Source organism: Amblyraja radiata, chromosome 6 (assembly GCF_010909765.2).
Source record: "Amblyraja radiata isolate CabotCenter1 chromosome 6, sAmbRad1.1.pri, whole genome shotgun sequence".
Lineage (NCBI taxonomy): Eukaryota > Metazoa > Chordata > Chondrichthyes > Rajiformes > Rajidae > Amblyraja > Amblyraja radiata.
In genome coordinates this window covers 7,477,811-7,503,361 of record NC_045961.1, presented here as the reverse complement: position 1 = coordinate 7,503,361, position 25,551 = coordinate 7,477,811, and the positions used below count along the sequence as shown (strand labels likewise).

At 44.1% G+C, this 25,551-nt stretch overlaps 1 protein-coding gene across 1 annotated transcript in view; it reads left to right on the top strand.

The window, feature by feature from the left end:
* The window catches only part of uvrag (UV radiation resistance associated), a 270,572-nt gene that overhangs the window by 26,912 nt on the left and 218,109 nt on the right, over positions 1 to 25,551 (top strand). The window contains exons 5-6 of the mRNA XM_033022153.1: positions 9,302 to 9,407; positions 14,199 to 14,325. Coding sequence (XP_032878044.1) covers positions 9,302 to 9,407; positions 14,199 to 14,325 — 233 coding nt within the window. The remainder of the gene's footprint in view (positions 1 to 9,301; positions 9,408 to 14,198; positions 14,326 to 25,551) is intronic.

The window sequence follows — 25,551 nt, the reverse complement described above, 5'->3', positions numbered from 1 at the left end:
TCGGCCCTTCGAGCCAGCACGCCATTCAATGTGATCATGGCTGATCATCTGTAATCAGTTCCTGCCTTCCCCCCATATCCCCTGACTCCGCTCTCTGTAAGAGCCCTTCCAACTCTCTCTTGAAAGTATCCAGAGAATCGGCCTCCAGCACCCTCTGAGGCAGAGAATTCCACACTCACAACTCTCTGTGAGAAAAAGTGTTTCCTCGTCTCCGTCTCCGTTAGGCGCAAGGATATGTAGGGAATGGAGGAATTTGTATGATATGGAGGGATATGGATCAGATGTAGGGAACTGAGGGATATTGATCAAATGTAGTGAATGGAGGAATACGGATCAGATTTAAGGAAGGGGGGGGGGGGGGATATGGATCATATGTACAGAAGGAAGGATATGGATCAGGAGCAGGTAGAGATAAATTTAATCAGCACCGATATTGTGGGCCGAAGAGCCTGTTCCTGTGCTGTCCTATGTAAATAAGTCTTCCAAACTGCAAGAAAGGAATCAAGTTGGGAATTGCGCCAAAGTCAGTAACAATTAAATGCTGCTTTCTTCATTTTTCTGACCACCTCCCTGTTCTAGTATGAGAGGTGATTCCTTTGATAAGGGTGCGGCAAGCGAGTTCTGCCATAGTTCTCTTACAATTGTCCTATGGTTCCCATTATACCAGGAACTGTCAACTGAAGGCAAGCGTTGCAAGTGAGATTTATGATCAAACAGAACTAAGTTGATTGCAAACCCATTTAAACATATTTGGATATATTTACTTTCCAGAGTGAAAGGCATTAAAGTAGGTGAATGTTTTTGAAGTAAAAGTGAGTGAGTCTCACCAAATGAATTGACTTGACAAGTTTGAAAGAACGATGAGATCAGAGGCAATAACTACTTTGTCAGCTTGTAAAAGATTTGGCCATGGAGGCCCAAGTTGGGAGTTGTCCTTGTTTCCTTTGGCCAGGGATCATGCAGCCACATTCCCTTGTTGTTTATATGGAAAGGAGTGTGGCATGGAGCAGAGATTGCTTTAAAAATCCCACATTTTTAGCAGCGGCAGTAGGCCGTTCGGTTCTTCAGACCTGTTGCATCATTCCAATAAAGCCTAACTTAACTCTGTACCTCTGTTCAATTTGTTTGCCTCTGATCTATATCCATATGTTTTGGTTGGCTTGTCAAACAAAAACTGACAATCTAGTTCTTAAAAATTTTCAATGACTCTCCGTACATGAAAGGAAAGGTTTAGAGGCATCGGGTCTGACGTGGCAGATGGCACTAGCACAGAAGGGCATCTTGGTTTGCATGGAAGCCAAAGAAGCTGCTTCTGTGCTGCATGACTCAGTTCCGACCAAGCTGGAATTCTGGATCTGGATTTTCTCATGAAGAAATTGTTTCTCTCCATCGAGCAATGAATTACCTTTGAATTAGGGATGTAATGCTGAGGCTCTCTAAAGTGAGGTCAGGCAGCATTTGGAATATTGTGATGAATTTTAGCACCATATCTGAGGAAGGGTGTGCTGGCTAGGGAGAAGGTCCAGAGGAGGCTTACTAGAATGATCCCAGGAATGAGTGGGTCAACATGCCATGAGCGTTTGCCAGCACTGGGCCTGTACTCGCTGGAGTTTGGAAGGATGAGGGGGTCCTCATTGAAACTTACCGAATATTGAAAGGCTTGGATAGAGTGGATGTGGAGAGGATGTTTCCACTAGTGGAAGAGCCTAAGACCAGAGTTCATAGCCCCAGAATTAAAGGACGTTCCTTTAGGAAGGAGATGAGGAGGAATTTCTTTAGTCAGAAGGTGACGAATCTGTAGAATTCTTTGCCACAGAAGGCTGCGGAGTCCAAGATAATTGATATTTTTTAAGGCAGAGATAGATAGATACTTGGTTTGTACGGGTGTCAAGGGTTATGGGAGAAGGCAGAATAAAAGGGTTAGGAGGGAGAGATAGATCAGGCGAATGGCGGAGTAGACTTGATGGGCCAAATGGCATAATTCTGCTCCTATCACTTATGACCAACCTAATTTAATTTGCAATGTCACCATTTGAACATGAAAGGTATGTGTCCAATTAATATAGCCCATTATTTCATCCTTCTTGGTATAATTTGATAAATCTGCATTGCTTCTCCCAAGTCTTATCCACATGTGAACAGTTATTTCTTTCGTCTGCACATGGACTTTTAAATCTGATCGCCATACATTCTGATCTCTCCATAATTAAAGAACATTAGTCATACTAATAATCATGGAGTCATACTGCACGGAAACAGACATTTCAGCCCAATTTGTCCATCCCGACCAAAATGCCCATGTATGCTAGTTCCACCTGCCGGTGTTTGGCCCATATCCCTCTAAACCTTTCATATCCATGAACCCGTCCAAATGTCTTGTAAATTCTCTCACAGTACCTGCCTCAACCACCTCTAGCAGCTCCCCCCAAACACCCACCATCATCTGTGTGAAAAAATGGCACCTCAAGTTCCCATTAAATCTTGCTCTTCACCTTAAACCTATGCCCTCTGGTTCTTGATTCCCCCACCCTGGATAAAAGACTTGCATTCACCCTATCTATTCCCCTCATGTTCTTATGCACCTCTATAAGATCACCCCAGAGCCTCTTGTGCTCCAAGGAATAAAAGTCCTCCCCTTGAGAGGAGATCTTATAGAAACTTACAAAATTCTTAAGGGGTTGGACAGGCTAGATGCAGGAAGATTGTTCCCGATGTTGGGGAAGTCCATAACAAGGGGTCACAGTTTAAGGATAAGGGGGAAATCTTTTAGGACCGAGATGAGGAAAACATTTTTCACACAGAGAGTGGGGAATCTCTGGAATTCTCTGCCACAGAAGGTAGCTGAGGCCAGTTCATTGGCTATATTTAAGAGGGAGTTAGATGTGGCCCTTGTGGCTAAAGGGATCAGGGGGTATGGAGAGAAGGCAGGTACAGGATACTGAGTTGGATTATCAGCCATGATCATATTGAATGGTGGTGCAGGCTCGAAGGGCTGAATCGCCTACTTGTGCACGTATTTTCTATGTTTCTATGCCCAACATCTCTGTAGCTCAGGCCATGAATCCTGGAAACAGAAATATTATATGTGATCTTTCGAGCTAAATGACATCCTCCGATAGCAGTGTGTCCAAAACTGAACAAATACTACAAATTAATTTTGTTTTTTCGTGCTTGCCCACGTGGAACTTTTCATGTTCATACATATAGGAGTAGAATTAGCCCATCGAGACTACTCCGCCATTCAATCATGGCTGGTCTATCTTTCTCGTTCAAACCTACTCTCCCACCTTCTTCGATAATCTTTGACACCCTTACTAATCAAGAACCTGTCAATCTCCACTTCAAAACTTACCAATGACTTGGCCTCCACAGCAATCTGCAGCAATGAAGTCCACAGATTCACCACCTTCTGACTAAAGAAATTCCTCCATCTCCTTTTTAAAGGTATGTCCTTTAATTCTGAGGCTGTGCCCTCTGGTACTAGACTCTCCCACTAGTGGAAACATCCCCTCCACATCCACTCTCTCCAGGCCTTTCACTATTTGGTAATTTTCAGTGAGGACCCCCTTATCCTTCTAATCTCCAAATGCAGGCCCAGAAGCGTCAGACACTCATCTCAACGTTAATCCAGTCATCCCCGAGATCATTCTCATAAATCTCCACACGTCCAGATTCAGGGACAGTTTCTTCCCAACTGTTATCAGGTGACTGAACCATCCTATCACCAATCAGAGAGTAGTCCTGAGTTATTATCACCTCCCAGATGCTGTCTGACCCGCTGAGTTCCTCCAGCACCTTAAGTTTTGCTCAAGTTTCCAGCATCTGCAGTTCCTTGTGTCTCCATGGTTTCTGCCCCGATTGCCGAATATCCTGGTTCAAGGAACCATGGGGATTGTGGTGGTGAAAAAAAACATTTATTTCAGCCTAACTGAAACCGACTGATTTGGATCATTTTGCAAAATTTAAAAGCACCTGGGATAATCCAGTTTCCTTCGGCTTAGTCCCCAGCTTCACGATCTGATCTGTTGCTCAACAGCAAGGTTGGCTAATCAGTCAGCCAGAAATGCTTTTGTGGAAATTGTTTTTGGAAAATTTAATTGGTCTTTCATGTTCTTTTCGGTTAATAAAAGCAGTTTTTCAAGACACTTAATGCATCAACTTTGGAATTCACTGCTTGAAAGCATGCTGTAAGCAGGTTAAATTGTCACTTTGGCTTGCGGGACTATGCATATAGATTTTGATTTTAAGATCCAGCATGGAAACAGGCCCTTCAGCTCACGGAGACCACGTTGACCAGTGTTTACCTGTTCACGCTACTGTTACCCCACTTTTGCATTTGCTCCCGACACACTTGGGGCAATTTAGCGGCCAATTAACCTGCAAACCTGGTTTGGGATGTGGGAGGAAATTGGAGCATCCGGAGAAAACCCACGTGGTCACAGAGAACATGCAAACTCCACAGACAGCAGCCGAGGTGAGGATTGAACCTGTGTCTGTGGCGTGTGAGGTAGCGGCTTCTACCATCTGTGCTGCGATTGCACTGGACTAGATAATCCTTGGAATGAACTGGCACAAATTGGATGGGTTGGGTGGTCTTGCAGCTGAAGTGATTCTGACTTTCTCCAATCAGCCCTAGTTAGGATATCCTTCTGTGGAACAGGTGAATCGATGGTCAGCATAGTCTCACTGGGGCAAATGGCCTGTTTCCATGTTGTCAATGTACCAAAACATGTGGTGGCAGGAATTAAATCTGGCACTTTCCCCCTCCCTAACCTGGTGGCCAAGATCATAATATCTGTGTGTATCTGTATCTATCTCCTGAAGTTGAAAAATCTGGCTCGAATAAGGGTTGCTGTCTGACAAGCTTGCACTAAGCAAATAGATTTGGCCATAAATTGCCCTTGCTGTAACTGAGCACTGAAAGATTAATCTGTAGGGAACTAGAATAGCTTTTCTGAACCAAAATAAATAGTGAGTTTTTTACTTTAACATGTCCAAAGATTACTGAGAGTTAAAAGGTGCCACACATTTACTGTGGCTTGAGGGCTGTGATTATGTTCTGAATGCTTATTCAGATTCACCACCCAGTCCATCAACTGAACAGTTGCTTTCAGCACCAAATTATTTTCTCCAATTTTTTTTAAATAGCATTTTCTAAGTAACTGGGAGGGTGAGGTTTCATTTTGAGGGCAGTCCCAGTGGTGTTATTAACTCTGGCTTTTAGCTCCGATCATTCTTCCTGTGTGAGTGGAGAGAGTGCGTGCTGGCGTAGAGGCGGATTGGCAAATCGCAGGCAAGGCCATTCAGCCTGCACTGGCTTGGTTAAATAGTGGATGAACAGTCTCCTTGCTGTGCCCTGCATGACAGTCATATGGATAGGAAAGGTTTAGGGGGATATGGGTTAAATGCAGGCTAATAAGAGAAACCTAGAATGCCAACGGACAAGGTGGGCTGAAGGGCCTGTTTCCATGATGCATAGCTCTGACTTTTATGCAATCTTGGAAATTCTAGGTAAGTTTAGACTTTCGAGATGCAGCGTGGAAACAGGCCCTTCGGTCCACCAAGTCCGCGCTGACCAGCGAAACCTGTACACTAGCGCTATCCTTCACATTAGAGACAATTTACAATTTTAGGAATCAGGATTGAACATGGGTCTCTGGCGATGTAAGGCAGCAACACTCCTGCTGTGCCATTGTGCTGCGGGAATTCCTGTGTAGAACATATCCTCATTTGTGAGTGGTCGCCACTCATTTAGGGATGGGATTTTGTTTTTACTCTCTCGCTCTCACAAGTTTTCTCTCTCTCTCGCAAGTTTTCTCTCTCTCTCTCTCTCTCTCTCGTAAGTTTCTCTCTCGTTCTCTCTCTCTCGTAAGTTTCTCTCTCGTTCTCTCTCTCTCATGTAAATTTCGCTCTCTCTCGTAAGCTCTCTCTCGTAAGCTCTCTCTCGCTCGCACCATTGCAGCACACTCTGCAGAAGACCTCCAGGGCATCCTGAATGCCTTTGCCAAGGCATACAGAGCCATGGGCCTGACCTTAAATATCAAGAAGACCGAGGTCCTACATCAACCTCCACCCAACCAGCCGTCTACCCAGCCCACTATAAAAGTGGACGACACCACTCTTGAAAACGTTAACCACTTCCCCTGCCTTGGCAGCATTCTTTCCTCAAAAGCTGACATCGACTCTGAGGTCAACCATCGCCTGAGTTGCGCCAGTGGAGCCTACGCCAGACCCACGAAAAGAATCTTTGAAGACCAAGACCTAAAGGCTCAAACAAAACTGCTGGTCTACAGAGCCGTTGTCCTCTCCACCCTGTTGTATGGAACTGAGTCATGGACCACCTACAGCAGGCACCTGAGAGCCCTGGAACAATACCATCAAAGATCCTTACGAAAGATTCTGCAGATCAGCTGGGAGGACAAACGCACCAACATCAGCGTTTTGGAGGAAGCCAACATGACCAGCATCACCACCACAATAATGCAGCACCAACTTGGATGGACTGGCCATGTCATCCACATGTCCAACACACTTCTCCCTAAACAAATCCTGTACTCTCAATTGAAGGAAGGTCGGCGTGCCCCCGGCGGGCCAAAGAAACACTTCAAGGACAACATCAAGCACAGTCTGCAGAAATTCCACATCATATCGAGCAAGTGGGAGCACATTGCACTGGACAGGCGCTCCTGGAGGAAATCCGTGCAGGAAGAAGCTGCACGTCACGAAATGGAACTACGCCGTGTCGCAGAGACAAAGTGACAGCACCGTAAGGAGAGAGAGAAGGGGCTCGACAACTACCACCCACCGCCAGTCTCCACTGCCCACGTTGCACCAAGGTGTGTGGATCGCGGATCGGCCTCTACAGACATCTGCAGACCCACAGGTAGACAAAGACGACCCCATGGAGAGGAGAGGACAGTCATACTGGTTTCCAGTGACTACTGATGATGATGATGATGATGATGAATTAACAGTGGAATGGAAACTAGTTCCCTGCAGAAACCCATGAGGTCACGGGTGGAACATACAAATCCACACTTTGGCATCAGAGGTCAGGTCTGAACCTTGGTTGCTGGTGCAGCATTAAGTGCCGTCATGTAGCTCCGTCTAATACTATGGGTCATGTTGGGATTGCCAGTTTTGAAGATTGCTGTCATTGTACATATATTTGGCATAACACAGCAAAAATCTTCTTCAAACTGTGAGCTATTGCTTCTTCTGTTGTGACCTGTGTAGAGCACACTCGAACAGATCCTCATTCACGAGCGGTTAACACCATCGCTATGTAAGTAACACTGGTCTACTTCTCCAAACCCAGCCTCTTCTGCCAACTTGATCGTCCTTTCGGAGATTTTTCAGCCATATAAACCCATAGGAGCTCTGCACACATTCCGGCAGTAATTCTTTCCTAGCATCATTCCTTGTTTGATGTGTTACATTCACCCGAGTCACTGATGTAGTCATGTAGGAAGGAACTGCAGATGCTGGTTTACACCGAAGATGGACAAAAAATGCTGGAGTAACTAAGCAGGACAGGCAGCATCTCTGGAGAGAAGGAAAGTGTGACGTTTCAGTGTCAAGACCGAAGTCTCTCCAGAGATGCTGCCTGACCCGCTGAGTTACTCCAGCATTTTGTCTATCACTGAAGTAGTCCATGGTTTGTACCTCTTCCAAATTTCCTGAATTGAGGACTTGAGGTTGCCACCCGCTTTACGCTTCATTCCGTGCTGAACACAGCAGACAAACAAACTCGTGTCAAATGTTTGTACCGATTCTAATTGGTGTCCATTTTTTGTTACATTTTAGACTTTAGAGAAACAGTGTGGAAACGGGTCCTTTGGCCTACCAAGTCCATGCTAACCACCCGTACACTAGCACTATCCTACACACTGGAGACAATTTACAAATTTACCAAAGCCAATTAACCTCTTTGGAGTGTGGGAGGTAACTGGAGCAGCTGGAGAAAACCCACACGGTCACGGGGAGAAGGGACAAACTCTGTACAGACAGCACCCGTAGTCAGGATGGAACCCGGGTCACTAGCACTGTAATGCAGCAACTCTACAACTGAGCCACTATGCCCCCTCTGAAGTTGTAGTCTGAAGGTGTCATTGAATTTGGGTAATATATCACTGGATCTAGGTATTCATATACACTTTGGCCTTTTGTTCTCATGTGAGAAGATCTCCTAGCAGATTGGTTTTGTAAATGTTTTGAATTACGTAGCACAGTGGCACAGCTGGTAGAGTTGCTGCCTCGCAGTGCTAGAGAACCAGGTTGAATAGGTTTTCAAACTAAAACTTATTTAAATGTATATTTGTGGAATGTATTAAGATGATAGGTTTAAGGTGAGAGGAGAAAGGAGCCTGAGGGGAAACTTTTTTTCCATACAGAGGGTGGTGGGTATATGGAAGGAGCTGCCAAAGGAAGTAGTTGAGGCACATGCTGTAACATTTTTTAAGACATTTGGACAAGGGACACACAGAGAGGAGGTTTAGAGGATATGGGGCTAAAGCAGGCAGGTGGGACACGTGTTGATGGGGCATCTTAGTCGGCATGGAGATGTTGGTCTGAAGGGCATGTTTCTGTGCTGTATGACTCTTTGACTCTGACATTAAGGCCAAGAGCCAGATGGTGAGTCTCATTAACTGGTGCCTCATTTCAGTGATACTAAACATTTTCTTTGTTAGCCTTGGGGTAAATTCCTGTCAAGTGACTATAAATGTCCCATGTTAGAAAGAACTGATAATGGCGAGAAAATTGCAGTAGTTCACTTCTGTCGTCTCCCCCCCACACTTAATTCCTAATCCATCTCTTCCCACTGAACCCAAAATGATGAATAAGTTGAATGAATGAATAAGTTTATTGGCCAAGTATGTACACATACAAGGAATTTGCCTTGATGCTCCGTTCACAAGTAACAACACGACATACAGTAAACCATTAAGAATAAAACATCAAACATTAAGAATAAAACATCATGGTTTAAACATGTGAATGAAATACAATACCAGAGCAAAAGGAGGGCACAGACTTCTGGTTATTAAGTCGAGCTACTGCTCGTGGAAAAAAGCTGTTTTTATGTCTGGCTGTGGCGGCTTTGACGAATTGTCTGCAGAACTGTTGCAATAAAAGTGATTGTTTCTTCCTTTTTCCCGTTTCTTGGTGGGTTCACTAAATAATATTCGTGTAAATATCAGCAGAGTTCCTTGCACCTTTTCTGTTCGAGGTGGATGTCAAAAGGTAGGACTTCCCATTGTTTTAATGAATTAAATCTGTGAATTTCATTCTCGTTTTACAGACTTCACACTGCCCAGCGTGCAATAAAACAGACTCAGGTAACCGTTCAGAAAGTAGGCAAGGAAATTGAGGAGAAGTTACGATTAACAGCATCAACAACAAAATTGGTAAGATCGGAATTAAGTGCTTCAATATTTGTTCTAAGCTCAGGATTGTTGACACCACTTGCAGTATGCAATTGTGCTGAAATCTTGCAGTATATTTGTCTTTGTCACTTTAGAGATCTTGGAGATAGAACATAGAACAGTACAGAGCACAAGAGCAGCTCCCTTGGCCCACTGTCTGTGCTGAACAAATTAAACTAATCCCTTCTGCCTGCACATATTCTATATCCCTCCATTCTCTGCAAATGTATGTGCCCATTGAAAAGCCTCATAAACGCCACTATTGTACCTACTTGGACTGGCAGCACATCCCAGGCACCCACACTCTCAGTAAAACAAAAACACATCTTGTTTTAAGCTCCCCCCCCCCCCCGCACCCTAAAGCTATGCCTTTTAGTATTTGACATTTCAATTGTCGGGAGCAGATTCTGTCTCTCTACCCTATCTGAGCTTATGATAATTTTATAAACATCTGAGGTCTCCCCTCAGCCTCTGACGTGCCAGAGGAAACAATTCAAATGTGTGCAACCTCTCCTTATGGCTATTATCCTCTAATCTAGGCAGCATCCTCGTATACCTCTCCTGCACCCTCTCCAAAGCCTCAACATCCTTCCTGTAATGGGGGCGACCAGAACTGCATACAGTTTTGACAATATTTGGAGTACTAAGTTCTATAAAGCATGACTTCCTGACTCTTGTACTCAAATGCCCTGACTAATGAACGAAGGCATACCATATTCCTTCTTTACCACTCAATCTGCTCTAACTCGACCTGCCATTTCTCCACCCATATCCTTAACTGATCTTATATCCAATGTTGTCACGAAGCATTGACTCCACAATTACTCTGCAGTGATGCTGAATTAGGCATGTGGTTTCAATCTGATCAGACTGTATTGTAATGAAATCACCTGAGAGGCTATCTGTCAACACATTCCCAATTACGAGCCAATAGCATTTTGGGTTGTCAAGATGTCCTGTTGAACCAACCTCGTTGTTTTTTTTTCCCCTGAAGGGATGATATCCCAGCATGGTAAGGAAGACCTATGTGGACTTTTAGAATGATTGATAAAGTTTCAGATGAAAGTTTGTAACAGTTGAAGAGATTTGGTCTCTGGAAAGTGATGGGTGCTTGTTATCCAAGTTGTTGACATTTTTTTGAATTCTCCTTTTTTTGAACCTGTCATAGGCAAGGTCAGTATTTATTACCAATTCTAAATTGCTTGAGAAGGTAGGAGGGAGCTGGCTTTGTGAATCACTTCTTCTGGTGAAGGGGCTTCAGCGGTGTCGATAGTAAGGGGGCAAGTTCCATAATTTAGTATGTGGCAATGAAGGACTGGTGATTTTAATTCCAAATCCAGATGGTGTGCAACTTGGAGGGAAGTAGCAGGTTTTAATGTTCCCACATTATACCTTGCCTATGTCCACTGATTTGGATGGTGTTGTTGAAGTAGCGTCGTGAGTAATGGCTACGCGTTGTGTAAATGGTACACAACACAGCCACAATGAACAGTTGATGGTGGGGAATGAGTGTTCAGGGAGGCTATTGGAGAGCCAGTCAAGCATGTATGTTGACCTCCTAGGGTGTGAAGGGAGATGCAAGTTGGTTCACTATATTTTATTAGATAAACTGTGAAGGGTTTGTTGGTGTGTCGGGGGGCAAAAACAGCCTGGCTCCATAAGGAAGGCCAGTAGAGAGCAGGAGAAAAAACATTAGTGGTGGGAAAACTAAAAGGTAAAATGCAATTAAAACCAAAATGTGACACGTTGGATAGAAAGCAAGACGAGGCGTTAGACTGGCTGAAAGAAAGGCATCCAAGATCTATTTGTGAATAATTTGAGTCTTTTTGTGTGTGTGTAAAAGAGCAGCATGAAGCCCGACATGAGTCTGAAGAAGGGTCTCGACCCGAAACGTCGCCTATTCCTTCGCTCCATAGATGCTGCCTCACCCGCTGAGTTTCTTCAGCATTTTTGTCCACCTTCAATTTTTCCAGCATCTGCAGTTCCTTCTTAAACATGAAGCCCTATCTCCAGTAATAATTGGTATTTGATGATTTAATGTTTAGAATTGAGAGCTGTGTTCACAGCCCAGTGGTTGGATCCTCACAATGGCCGCTGTCTGTGTGGAGTTTGCACATTTGTCATGCCACCATGAGGGTTTCTTCCGGGTGCTGTGGTTTCCTCCCACATCCCAAAGATGTGCAGATTCTGTAGGATATTTGGCCACTGTAAATGTCTTCTACTATCTCGGGAAAGTGGGATAACATAGAACTAGTGTGAATGGGTGATCAATGTAGACTTGATGGGCCGAAGGATTGTCCCCACAAAGTATCTCTAAACTAAACTAAGCAGTGTGTGTTTTGAAAGAAATGAATGTTATTCTTCCTCCTGAATCTTAAAAAATATAATTTATTCAGTGCAATTAATTGTAGCAGCCATTTAAATATATTATGTTGGCCAAAGAGTTTTATCCGATGGTGTAGACAGTCAAGAATTTCTTTGTATAGATTTTGGATCATTGAGGCTGAGTAGTTTTAATTCCCAACACTATCATAAATACTGTTGAATCGATCTAATGCTGTGCAGTAGGCACATTTTCTGAGGACAGTGCAAAGATCTATGTTTTCTTTTACTTTTTTTAATGAAAGTTTCCAATGCCAGTGTTATTTCAAGATGCTCCTTGTAGGTGTCACATCTGTGCTGAAAGACATCCATCATTTTCCATGATACATCTTCCCAATGTGTTAACACCCAATTCAATCTGGAGATCTTTAAGTCTACTAAATTCTGTCTGAGACCACTCGCTTTAAAAGACACATTGCCCAGAATGACATGGTTGATTATGTCATGGCTGTTCATCTCGCAGCTTTCGATCTGAATGTATAAATCTACGGTGTCCTTTACAGCCAAGGTTACAGCTGCAGTTGTTCAGAACTGCAGCAATTTTCAACCTCTCATTCTGTTTTCATGACCATTTGCTATTTTTGGTTAAATGTAGACATCTGTGAAAACACGACTCTGGTGTCAAATTCAGAGACCACTTCTTGGAGAGAAAAAAATTGCTGCAGACAGTTTGTAGAACCTCAGTGGTTGGAAGTGATGAACAGTGATGTGAAATTATATAGTGCTTGCTTTGTAAAAATGTAATCTAGAATGAAGGTGCTTCGCAACAATGAACAACTTCTTCACTGGAATATCCATTGTGGCCTTAAAACATATTCTACAAGGGTATTGTGCGTCTTGTGTAGACAAATTAACTTGAGAAATAAGTTTTGGGATGAAAACCCCCCCTCAATGCTGGAGTAACTCATCAGGTCAGGCAGCATCCCTGGAGAATATGGATAGGTGATGTTTTGGGTCAGGACTTGAAAGGTCACTTATCTATTTTTTTTCATTAACCAGCATCTGCATGTCCTTGTTTCTACAAGAATGTTTTGAATCATGATTTAACATTTCCTGGTGGTTCTTTGCATGGACATATGTATATTTCATTCCAGATTTATTTTTTGAGGTTTCATTTTAATGAGAAGAAGAATGTTTGTTGGACAATTATCCGACTATCTATTTACTGCCTGGAGTTTTGCTCTATGTTGAGTACCTGTTCCAATTAAACAGTGATGATAATTCCACCTCTGGACTTTGTTCCCCCTCCAGTATTTAATATTTGATACAAATCCTTTGCTTTCATCTCGCTGTAGGTACTATTCTTACGCTTTTTTGCTCCTTTTTTAAAATTGGCCTTCACATTCATCTTCAGCATTAACGATGTGTTCAATTACCTCTGCCATCCTCCTGCCCTGTTTGCACAGATGCTGACTGACATGCGGAGTTACTCCAGCACTTTGTGTCTTTCTTTGTAAACCAGCAGCTGCAGTTCCTTGTTTCTACATTCTCTAAAAATCTGGTTATTTCTGCCTTGCTATTCTAAGTCATAGAGTCATACAGCACGGAAATAGGCCTTTCGGCCCAACTTGCCCATACTGACCGAGATACCCCATCTACACTAATCCTATCAACCTTTGTTTGGCCCATATCCCTCTAAACCTTCCCTTTCCCTGTAAATGTTCAAATGGATTTTAAATGTTATTATAATACCTGGCTCAACTACACCTCTGACAGTTCAGTCTGTTTACCCACAGCCCTCTATGTGAAGAAGTTGCCCCTCAGGTTCCTATTACCTTAAACCTATGTCCTCTAGTTCTCGATTCCGCTACCCTGGAAAAAAGACTCTGCATTCTATTTCTGTCGACTGTCTCTGGTTTGAATGTGGGATAAGGATATCTCCTTTGGAAAATCTTGAATTATGCTTTTATTTGTCATTCAAAAGTTTTTTGTTTTTTTGGATTTGAACCAATTATTTGCTCTCTATCAATACGAGAATGTCGTGTGATGTACCAGATTTTTCTGTTGCCGAATTTTGATGGCTTTGTGTAAAACGTTACACACGGGGTGGTGCACTGTGCTGTTTCAGGTGAGAACTCAACCTGATCACTGTTTGATCAATGCTGCTCCTAAACAGTCCACCAGAGGTAAAGGAATCTGAAGAATTATTTTAAACCCTCAAGTGTACACAGCACCAATCTAAAACTGCGATGGAAACTGAAATCTTTCTCTTTGTGAACACTAACGTCCAGAGGTATTGTTAGTGCGCTGGAGAAGCGTAATTTGTCCAAGGAATATGAACTTTAAATGTAATTTATCTCTAAGCCATTTGGATGTAACTTGTGGGGATGCTGGTAAACTGAAGTGGTGATTGTTGGAAGTAAAAGTGTTTTGCTGTTCTCTTCCCGTTAGAAAAAGGAACGGGAGCGTTTGCAGTTGAAGGTCTTGGTGCTTCGGAATGAACTAGAGAGACAGGAGAAGGCACTGGGACGGGAGTTGGAAGTGTTACAGAAGGAGTTGCTTGCATTCCAGGACAAAGGCAAGTACACATTTTGCAAAAATGCTTGGATTTTTGTTTTTGGTTTAATATTGGAAAAGTTACAACCATGGAGTCATTGTAATATAGCATGGAAAGAGGCCCTTTGACGCAACTTACCCATGCCAGCCAACATGCCCCATCTATACTGGGCCCACCTGCCTGGGGTTGCTCAATATCCCTTCAAACCTTTCCACTGCATGTACCTGTCCAAACCTATTCTAAATGTAATAGTATCTGCCCCAACCACCTTCCCTGGCAGCATGTCCCATACCTGTGTGTAAATATTTTTCCTTGCACCGTAAACTTATGTCCTCTAGTTCTTGATTCCCCAACTCTGGGTAAAAGAATCTGTGCATTCAGCACAATTCTGATCGTTGTGATATGAATTAGATGATGAGGAAGCCTTTGAGGCCCTTTCATGAGGTCAATTTCTTTTTTGCTTGTGCATAGATCAAACACTTGGGGCAACAAAATCTAGTCAGTTTGAAGAAGGGTCTCGACCCAAAACGTCACCTCCCCGTGTTCTCCAGCGATGCTGCCTGACCCACTCAATTCCTCCAGCACGTTGTCTTTTTTTTTAACCAGCATCTGGGTTACTTGATTCTAAATAATAGCCTGAGCAGATGGTACTAAACATGAGAACAATTTGACTTTTGAGAGTTAAATTGATTAACAGGAGCAATGGAATCATTCCGGAAGGAAAAGTGGCCTCTGACTTTTTTTCTAAAATGAAAGGGAATCCAATTTAAGGTGTCCTCGATATAACATGAAGTTATTGGTAGATATTTTTTTGTGATGCATATTCAAAATATGTAATTATTTCAGGTATCTAGTGAGGTTTAAAAAAAAGTCCTGTTTTTCCCAGACTTCAGTGAGCAATGTTCATTAGTTTAGATGTTTGCATTTTCCCACCAAAGTTTGGTGCCTTGATGATTTAAATTCATTTTTTTTGTGTTTGCATAGCATCTGGGGAAACTAAGACCCATGTGCATTCAGGAGAAAAATGCCCAAAGGGCGAAGGTTTTCATACATTTGTCTCCGGTGCTATCACTCATTCTCAGCTATGTGTCAAACACTCTGTCAAGTATATATTAGGAATGTGTTAGTGCGAATGGGCTGCAATGGGAAGGCGGCCGATCCATAGGTGCTTCGTGCAAAACTATTTTTGTCGAGAATTAGGTAATTGAAGTTGAAAATTGGTGGAAATCTCACATTTTCTCAAATTGGGTAAGAACCCAATCCCTTGGTGTGACTAGTTGCTGTTAATTTAGATATTGCTGGAGATAATGAGATATATTTAGTAAAAAAAATTGGTTAATTTCCTAACACAAAAACCTTCTCTGGTGGGTTGAATTAAAATGTAATTGAGACCATTAGCTCCCACAAAGCAGCCTTGGGGCCTTACGTTTAATGTGTGTTAGTTGCAGCCTCTGACACTTACACCTTAACATTGGCTTCATAAAAAAAATTCTGGTTATTTTCCTTTTAAAAAATAATTAAAGGCTGTAATGAACACATTTGAAGAAAATAATGCACTAAATTGAAACCATAATTTTGTGGCCCGAGTTTGCATTTTTAAGAGGTAATAAATAGTATTCTAAGGTTTGAGATCTTGATGCACATGTATTGGAGGTGGAGGACTGTTCAGTCTTGATTACAGCAAAATAAGGGGAAGCAACTGTGTACAATCCTTTTTCTTGAACAATTTCATTATTTTCCATTTTTTTGTCTCCAAGAAGGCACTTGGCTGTCATCAATTTAGTTTCCGATTTCAGCTCTTCATTGTCAAAAGTCTGATAAAATCGCCCTGAGGAGGAGAGGAAATTGCTTTTGTCAGTGTATTGTAGAATAACAAATGGATTAGGGAGGAGGTGAATTAGATAGAATTACTGTAGTTGGAATGATTCCAGTTTGGGTTTGCTGTGTGTACCGACAAGACACTTGTATCCGTGTTCTCTGATGGAATCATAAAGAAGCTGCAATAAGGAGAATGGGTGGATATGGTCAACTTATGATACAACATATGCTTCTGAGGTCATTGTAAAAACGTTTTGGTAAAATGCTCTTGATTTGCTGTCCCTCATTCTTTCCCTCATGGAACACCTTGTCCTTGGCCTCTATGTTTAATTCTGCGTTCACACTCAATTGCCGTCAGGAGTCATACAGCATGAAAACAGACCCTTCGGCACTGCCCACACCATCTTCACTCATCCCATGTACCCATATCCCTTCGAAATCTTTCCTATCCATGTACCTGTCCAAGTGCTCTTTACATGTTGTTACCTTACCTGGCTCAGCTACCTCCTCTGGCAGCTCATTCCATATACTCACCCCCCCTCTGAAAAAGGTGCTGCTCAGCATTGTAGTATACCAGTTGTGGTCATACAGCACGGAAACAGGTCCGAAGCCCAACTTGTCCATGCCGACCAAGAAGCATCATTTCCATCAGTCACACCTGCCGGTGTTTAGCCCATATATCTCTAAACCTTTCCATGTACCAGTCCAAATGGATTTAAATATTGTTATAGTACCTGGCTCAACTATGTTCTCTGGCACATGTGTCCATTTACCCACCATCCTCTGTGTGATAGATAGAGAGATAGAGAGATAGAGAGATAGAGAGATAGATAGAGAGATAGTCATAGATTAATACAGTGTGGAAACAGGCCCTTCGGCCCAACTCTCCCACACCGGCCAACAATGTCCCAGCTATCCTAGTCCCACCTGCCTGCGCTTGGTCCATAACCCTCCAAATATGTCCGATCCATGTACCTGTCCAACTGTTTCTTAAATGATGGGATAGTCCCAGCCTCAACAAACTCCTCTGGCAGCTTGTTGCATGTGAAAAAGATACCCCTCGGATTACTATTAAACCTTTTCCCCTTCATCTTAAACCCATGTCCTAGATTGCTTACAAAATTCTTAAGGGGTTGGACAGGCTAGATGCAGGAAGATTGCTCCCGATGTTGGGGAAGTCCAGGACAAGGGGTCACAGCTTAAGGATAAGGGGGACATCCTTTAAAACCGAGATGAGAAGAACTTTTTTCACACAGAGAGTGGTGAATCTCTGGAACTCCCTGCCACAGAGGGTAGTCGAGGCCAGTTCATTGGCTATATTTAAGAGGGAGTTAGATGTGGCCCTTGTGGCTAAGGGGATCAGAGGGTATGGAGAGAAGGCAGGTACGGGATACTGAGTTGGATGATCAGCCATGATCATATTGAATGGCGGTGCAGGCACCTAATTTCTATGTTTCTATGTTTCCATGTCCTCTGGCCCTCGATTCCCCTACTTTAGGTAAAAGACTCTGTGCATTTACCCAATCTATTCCTCTCATGATTTTGTCTATCTCTATAAGATCTCCCCTCATCCTCCTACGCTCCATGGAATAGAGACCCAGCCTACTCAACCTCGCCCTATAACCCACAACCTCTAGTCCTGGCAACAACCTCGTAAATCTTTTCTGAACCCTTTCAAGCTTGACAATATCTTTCCTATAACATGGTGCCCAGAACTCAACACAATATTCTAAATGCGGCCTCACCAACGTCTTATACAGCTGCAACATGACCTCCCAACTTCTATACTCAATACTCTGACTGATGAAGGCCAAAGTGCCAAAAGCCTTTTTGACCACCTTATCTACCTGCGACTCGGCTTTCATGGAACCATGCACTTGTACTCCTAGATCCCTCTGCTCTACAACACTACCCAGAGGCCTACCATTCACTGTGTAGATCCTGCCCTTGTTCAACGTCCCAAAATGCAACACCTCACACTTCTCTGTATTAAATTCCATCAACCATTCTTCCGCCCACCTGGCCAATCGATCCAGATCCTGATGCAATCGTTCACAACCTTCTTCACTATCTGCAAAACCACTCGCTTTTGTATCATCAGCAAACATGCTACTCTTACCCTGTATGTTCTCATCCAAATCATTGATGTAGATGACAAACAATAACGGGCCCAGCACCGAACCCTGTGGCACACCACTAGTCACAGGCCTCCATTCTGAGAAGCAACCTTCCATCATCACCCTCTGCTTCCTTCCATGGAGCCAATTTGCTATCTCTCCTTGGGTCCCGTGATCTAACCTTCCAGAGCAGCCTACCATGTGGAACCTTGTCGAACGCCTTACTGAAGTCCATGTACACAACATCTACAGCTCTGCCTTCATCAACCTTTTTGCTCACGTCTTCTAAAAACTCAATCAGATTTGTGAGACACGACCTCCCACGTACAAAACCATGCTGACTATCTCTAATCAGCCCTTGCCCATCCAAATGCCTGTATATCCTATCCCTCAGAATACTCTCCAGTAACTTGCCAACTACAGATGTTAAGCTCACCGGCCTATAGTTCCCAGCATTTTCCCTGCAGCCCTTCTTGAAAAGAGGCACAACATTTGCCATCCTCCAATCCTTTGGCACCTCTCCTGTATTTAAGGACGACTCATAAATTTCAACCAAGGCTCCCGCAGTTTCCTCTCTAGTTTCCCACAATGTCCTTGGATGTATCAGATCAGGCCCTGGAGATTTGTCTTCAACCTTCAAACACGACAGTACCTTCAGTACTTCCTCGACGGTAACCCTGACTGCTCTTATGACACTTCCAGTGCCTGCTCCAATTTCCTCCGTCCAACTGTCTTTCTCCTCGGTAAATACAGAGGAGAAATACTCATTGAGGACCTTGCCCATCCCCTGTGGCTCCACGCAGAGGTAACTGCTTTGATTCCTGAGAGGTCGCACTCTCTATCTCCAGTTACCCTTTTCCCCCTAATGTATTTATAAAATATTTTGGGATTGTCTTTTATGTTACCCGCCAGAGCTATCTCCTGGCCCCTTTTTGCCCTTCTGATTTCCTTTTTCAATTTACCCCTTAGTTCCCGAAACTCCTCCAGGGATGCACTTGATCCCAGTTGCCTATACCTGTTCCATGCATCCTTCTTGTTTTTGACTAACGTCTCAATTTCCCTCGTCAGCCAAGTTTCCTTGCATTTGCCTGCTTTGCCCTTCACTCTAACGGGGACGTACATATCCTGAGCTTTCTTCAGTACACTTTTAAAACCATCCCACTTGGCCGATGTTCCTTTCCCCTCGAATAACCTGCTCCAGTCAACTTGAGTGAGACCTTCTCTCATGCCCTCAAAGTTGGTCTTACCCCAGTTGAGCATTTTAACACGTGCTGATCTTCTCCGTCCTGATCCATAACTGTCTTAAACCTAATCGAACTGTGATCACTGGTCCCAAAAGGCTCCTCCACACACACTTCATTAACTTGCCTTTCCCAATTTCCCAAAACTAGATCCAGCGTTGCCCCCTCACATGTGGGGGCCTCCACATACTGCTTAAGAAAACTCTCCTGAACACTTTTGAGGAATTGCACCCCATCTAAACCCTTTACGTTATGATTTTCCCCGTCTATATTGGGAAAGTTGAAATCCCATACTACAACAACCTTATTTGACCTACAGCTGTCTGCAATCTCCCAGCTCATTTGCTCTTCTATTTCCCATTGACTATTTGGGGGTCTGTAGTGCACCCCCAACAAGTTGATCTTGTTCCTCAGTTCCACCCATATAGCCTCACTAGACGAACCGTCCGTAATGTCACCTCTGAACACAGCCGTGACATCCTCCTTAACCAACAATGCAACTCCCTCTCGTGTTTTTTCCTCACCACTGTCTTTCCTGAAGCTCCTGTACCCCGGAACATTGAGCTGGCAATCCTGCCCCTCCCTCAACCAGGTTTCAGTCATGGCTGCAACATCCCAGTCGCTCGTACCTATCCACGCCCTAAACTCATCTGCCTTACCCGTCCAGCCCCTTGTATTAAAATACATGCAGTTTAAACCAACCATCCTTCCTCGCTCTGCGGCTTTTTGCCTATTCTGTCCATTAACCTTTCCCACACCACCCTCCATATCAACTTCTAGCCTCTCCTGTGCCTCTGTCCTGCACCAGATTACACGAGTGTGTAAAACAAAGTCTTATAGAAAGTGAGGGCTATCTATTTAACCTATCGTGAGATCTAATAGAGATTGTTAATGTATCTGCAGTTAGGGTCATAAGGTCATAAGTGATAAGAGTAGAATTAGGCCAGTCGGCCCATCAAGTCTACTCGCCATTCAATCATGGCTGTTCTATCTGTCCCTCCTAACCCCATTCTCCTGCCTTCTCCCGATAATCTCTGACACCTGTGGCGGCACGGTGGCGCAGCGGTAGAGTTGCTGCCTTACAGCGAATGCAGCGCTGGAGACCCGGGTTCGATCCCGACTACGGGTGCTGTCTGTACGGAGGTTGTACGTTCTCCCCGTGACCTGCGTGGGTTTTCTCCGAGATCTTCGGTTTCCTCCCACACCCCAAAGACGTACAGGTATGTAGGTTAATTGGCTTGGTAAATGTAAATAAATTGTCCCTAGTGTGTGTAGGATAGTGTTAATATGCGGGGATGGCTGGTTGACGTGGACCCGGTGGGCCAAAGGGCCTGTTTCCGTGCTGTATGTCTAAACTGTACTAATCACTAATCTATCTGTGCTGTAAAAATATCCACTGACTGAGCCTCCACAGCCTTCTGGGGCAAATAAATCCCTATATTCACATCACTCTGAAATAAATTTCTTCACATCTCCTTCTTAGAAGAATGTCCTTTAATTCTGAGGCTATGACCTCTAGTCCTAGACTCTTCCACTAGCCGAAACACCCTCTCCACATCCACTTTATCCAAGCCTTTCACTATTCTGTATGTTTCAAAGAGATCCCCCCTCATTCGTCTAAACTCCAGCACCAACAAACGCTCATCGTAGATTAACCTACTCCTCCCTGGGATCATTCTTGTAAACCTCCACTGGACCCTCCCCAGAGCCAGCACATCTTTCCTCGGATGTGGTGCCCAAAACAGCTCACAATATTCCAAATGCAGCCTTACCAGCACCTTATGGAGCCTCAGCTTTACATCCCTTGTGAGTCTCCCTAAACAAACCAAATCACTTGGTTTCATTCCCACACATCCTTCCTGTGACCACGTGGGTTTCCTCCGGATGCTCCACTTTCCTCCCACATCCCAAAGACGTGTAAGTTAATTGGCCTCTGTAAATTGCCCCCGGCGTGAAGGGAGTGGGATCACAAACAACTCGTGTGAACGGCTGATCGATGGTCGGCATGAACTCGGTGGGCCGAAAGGTGTGTTTCCATGCTGAATCTTTCAATCAATTAATTAAAATGCAGCATTGTGACCCTACATGGTATAGGAATGTCCAAATCCAGCGATGGAAATGCAAATAAAAACTAATGTCATTAGTCTTCATAGAAAATAAACCTTCGACAGCCAGACGTTGCCTTTCCAGAAATAGACACATCTGTAAGTGCTGCATTTCAATAACTCACCAGTTATTGAGATGCAGTCACCAACAACCCGAGAAAGTCAACTTTGAATCCTGAATTTCCGTCTCACCAATTTGGTTTCTGCTTAACCTAGTCTTGTTTTCCAAGTACTGGCACCTCGCGTTTTACGCGTATTAGATGTGTGTGTTTTTTAAATAACGAGTTTGTTCCTTTACCTTGATTTACCCACTGGTATTTTTATAATAGGCGCTCAAATTTACCTGCTGACAGCGTCGTTACATATATGTTTCATTAACGCATTTTAAAATTATGTGCTGCTTTTCAATCACTTAACACCCGCGTGTAACGCAAGGTGCCTGTAGTTTCTTAGCATTGACAACATACAGATGACTTCAGTTTAGTTTATTGTCACGTGTACTGAGGTACAGTGAAAGACTTTTGTCGTGTGCTAACCAGTCAGCGGAAAGACAATTCTGAAGAAGGGTTTCGGCCCGAAACGTCGCCTATTTCCTTCGCTCCATAGATGCTGCCGCACCCGCTGAGTTTCCCCAGCAATTTTGTGTACCAGCGGAAAGACAATACATGATTACAATCGAGCCATTTACAGTGTATGGACAATGTACAGTTTCATTGAGACGATGGTGAATTAGTTAAATCGGACCGTTGAACTGTGTTGGAAGTGCACTTGGTCGCTGTCTTGCTGAAATAATGCTGGGAAATTAAAATATTTTTCATGAATCAGTTGTATTTCACAATGAGGAGTGAAGGATTATGTTTAATTTATTTCAAATTTTAGTGCTGAGGAAATTGAAGCAGAAAACAAAGTGCCTGGGGATAAGGCAGCATATGTGTGGAGGGAATGAATGGATTCCATTAACAGAATCGAGAGAAATGGGGTGAAAGCAGGATCGGGGTACTGATTTTGGATGATCAGATTGGATGGCGGTGCTGGCTCGAAGGGCTGAATGACCTATTCCTGCACCTATTGTCTATTTTTCTGTGAAAGATGCTGTTTCAAGTTGGGATTATACTTCGGACTGAATAACTAAAAGTTGCTTGTAGGTCGTAAATTTGTAACTGGACATATTTCATTAAAAAGTTGCATTTCGGGCCTTTGGCTATGAGTCGTCCCTTTTTCTTTCATTTCAACTGAGCCTTAATATTCTTGCATAATATCTTTGTAGTGTGCCAGAGTTGGTTTGAATCTATCATAGTGGCACAGCTGATAGAGTTGCTATGTAGGAGCTCCAACGTCCTTGGTTCTGGAGTTCACCCATTCTCCCAGTGACTTTGTGGGTTCCTACTTGGTATTTTTCCTCCTCTGCTCTAAAGATGTGAATCGGTAGGATAATTGATGGCTGTAACTTGTGCCAGGTGTGTAGGTGCGTGGTAAAATCTGAGAGGAGTTGAAGGGAACGTAGCAGAGAAAAAAGACCCTGCGATTAGTGGAAAGCAGTCCGAAGAAGTTTCCGACCCGAAATGTTACCCATCCTTTTTCCCCAGAAATGCTGTCTGACCCGCTGAGTTACTCTAGCACTTTGTGTCTATCTGTGGTATAAACCAGCATCTGCAATTCCTTCCTACACATGAGATGAGTGTAACCTTGGTGTTTGATAGTCAGTGTGGACATGGTAGTCTGAAGGGCCTGGTTCCATGCTATAAGACTCGATGACCCTGACTCTAAAACCTCAGGCTTGGCTAGATGGTCAGAGGGACTCAATGGAATGACTTGTTTGGACCACACACATTGATCGTTAACCGTTAAACCTTTTCTGCTGGATTTAAATTTATTTCACTTTATGATTCTGTGATTATCATCATATTGTCACGTGTACCGAGGTATGGCGAAAAGCTTTTTTGTTGTGTGCTATCCAGTCACTGGAAAGTGGATGCATGATCACAAGCCACCCACAGTGTACAGATCCAGGTTAAAGAAAATAACGCTTAGTGCAGGGCTCTCGCTTAACTTTTTTTCCCTGTTGCCAGCCGGGCAACTTGGCCGCTTTTTAGGTTGCCAAATGACAGTTTAGGTGGTCATTTAAGATGGCTTGCATGACGCGTGCGATAATGTGCTCGGACGAAGTGTGTAGTTACCAGTCGGAATTATACTCAATGAAGCATTCACATATTATTTCTGCTTCAAATAAAGGCACAAACTAAACATTCACCAATCAAGACATGATATATCCCACAATGACATGCAGCAAAATTATAAGACAGTATCTTAACTCTTTTTACACATTGCAATTAATGCAATTTCTATTAGTTCTTTCCACTTCCAAACAAAAATGTGGTTGGATTATTCAGCGTATGATCAACCTGTGTCAATAAATCCTGGACCATGGTAACATATATGCTTACGTATAGTTGTGGATGTTGCTCATTAAATAACAGTACTGATACTCCATATTAAGAGCATTGATTTGCTGTTTAAATGAATTCTGTAATAACGTGTCAACGGTAGCAGTGACAATCGAATGTTTCACGTGTTCACAATATAATGAATCCACCTTTATGGATTAAAACAAATAATAACATTGGGAATTAAAACACATTTGATTGCATTCCGTTATCAAACATTAGAAGGCAGTCGGTGCAGAATGGATGGATTGAGGAAGGTGAATTAGTACGTGTTGGTTGGAGTAGGTAAAATTGTGAGGGGAGAGCACGGGGGATGTCAGTGGATGGATGGGGGTAGACAAAAGTGCTGGAGAAACTCAGCGGGTGAGGCAGCATGGAGTGAAGGAAATAGGCAACGTTTCGGGTCGAGACCCTTCTTCAGACTGTTCCCCCCATTCTTCTTGAATGGGAGGATCAGTACAGGATGGATAGGGGGGGAGAGATCAGCGCAGGATGAATGGAGGGGGGGTCAGTACAGTGTGGATCAGAGGGCCTGTGCAGGATGAATGGGAGATCACTACAGGATGGATGGGGGAAGGTGCAGGGTAAATGGAGGGTGGGTCAGTATGGGATGAATGCATGGATTAGTACAGGATGGATGGGGGATCAGTACAGGATGGATGGGGGATCAGTACAGGATGGATGGAGAAGTGCAGGATGGATGGGAAAGGGGCAAGTACAGGGTGAATTGGAGAACCAGTGTAGGATGGATGGGGGGGGGTGGCAGGAGAATCAATGCGAGGTGGATAGGGTGATCAGCGCAGGATGAATAGATTGGGGGGGGAGATGGGGAGGGGAGCACAGGGGATGTCAGTGAGGACTGAATAGAGGCGGGAATGGGGATCAGTGCGGGATGGAGAGGAGGGGTCCCAGGATAGGGGGGGGGGGGTGGAGGGGGCGTACAAGAGAGAGAGAAGGGGGCGAGGTGGGGAGGAAGGAGGGTCAGCGCTCCTCGGACAACATTGCCCCGCCGCCTTGGCCGTTGGGAACTCCTCGCCACCGCCTCCCTCCTCCGCCAGCCAACAGCAAGGTGCGGTGCCGAGCGGTGCAGCTCAAAAATCCTACAGCTAAAGGATCTATGGTGCAGCTGCTTCAGAAGTGTCGGAGCGAATGACGGCTCCCGCACAGCAGCAGCAGCAGCAGCGGCCGCGACAGCGATCCTGCTAACGGCGAAAACCGCTTTCAAAACAAACCCTCCGCACGCCGAGGCCTCCCCCTCCCTCCCTCCCTCCTCCCGGCCTCGGCGTGCGGGAGGGTTTTTTTTTTTTAAGCGGCGTTAGCGGCAAAGATCCTATAGCTCTGCTATAAGATCTTTGGTTAGCGGATTTGCAAGCAACGGCCCTTATCAGGGCGGGCAGGGTGCGGGAGGAGGAGGAGATGAAGCCGCTGCTGCTGTTCGGGGCCCGTCATTCGCTGCGACCCTTCCTCACCCCGCACCTAGTATCTTTCCCACGCAATACAGCCGTCACCGCCGACACAAAAC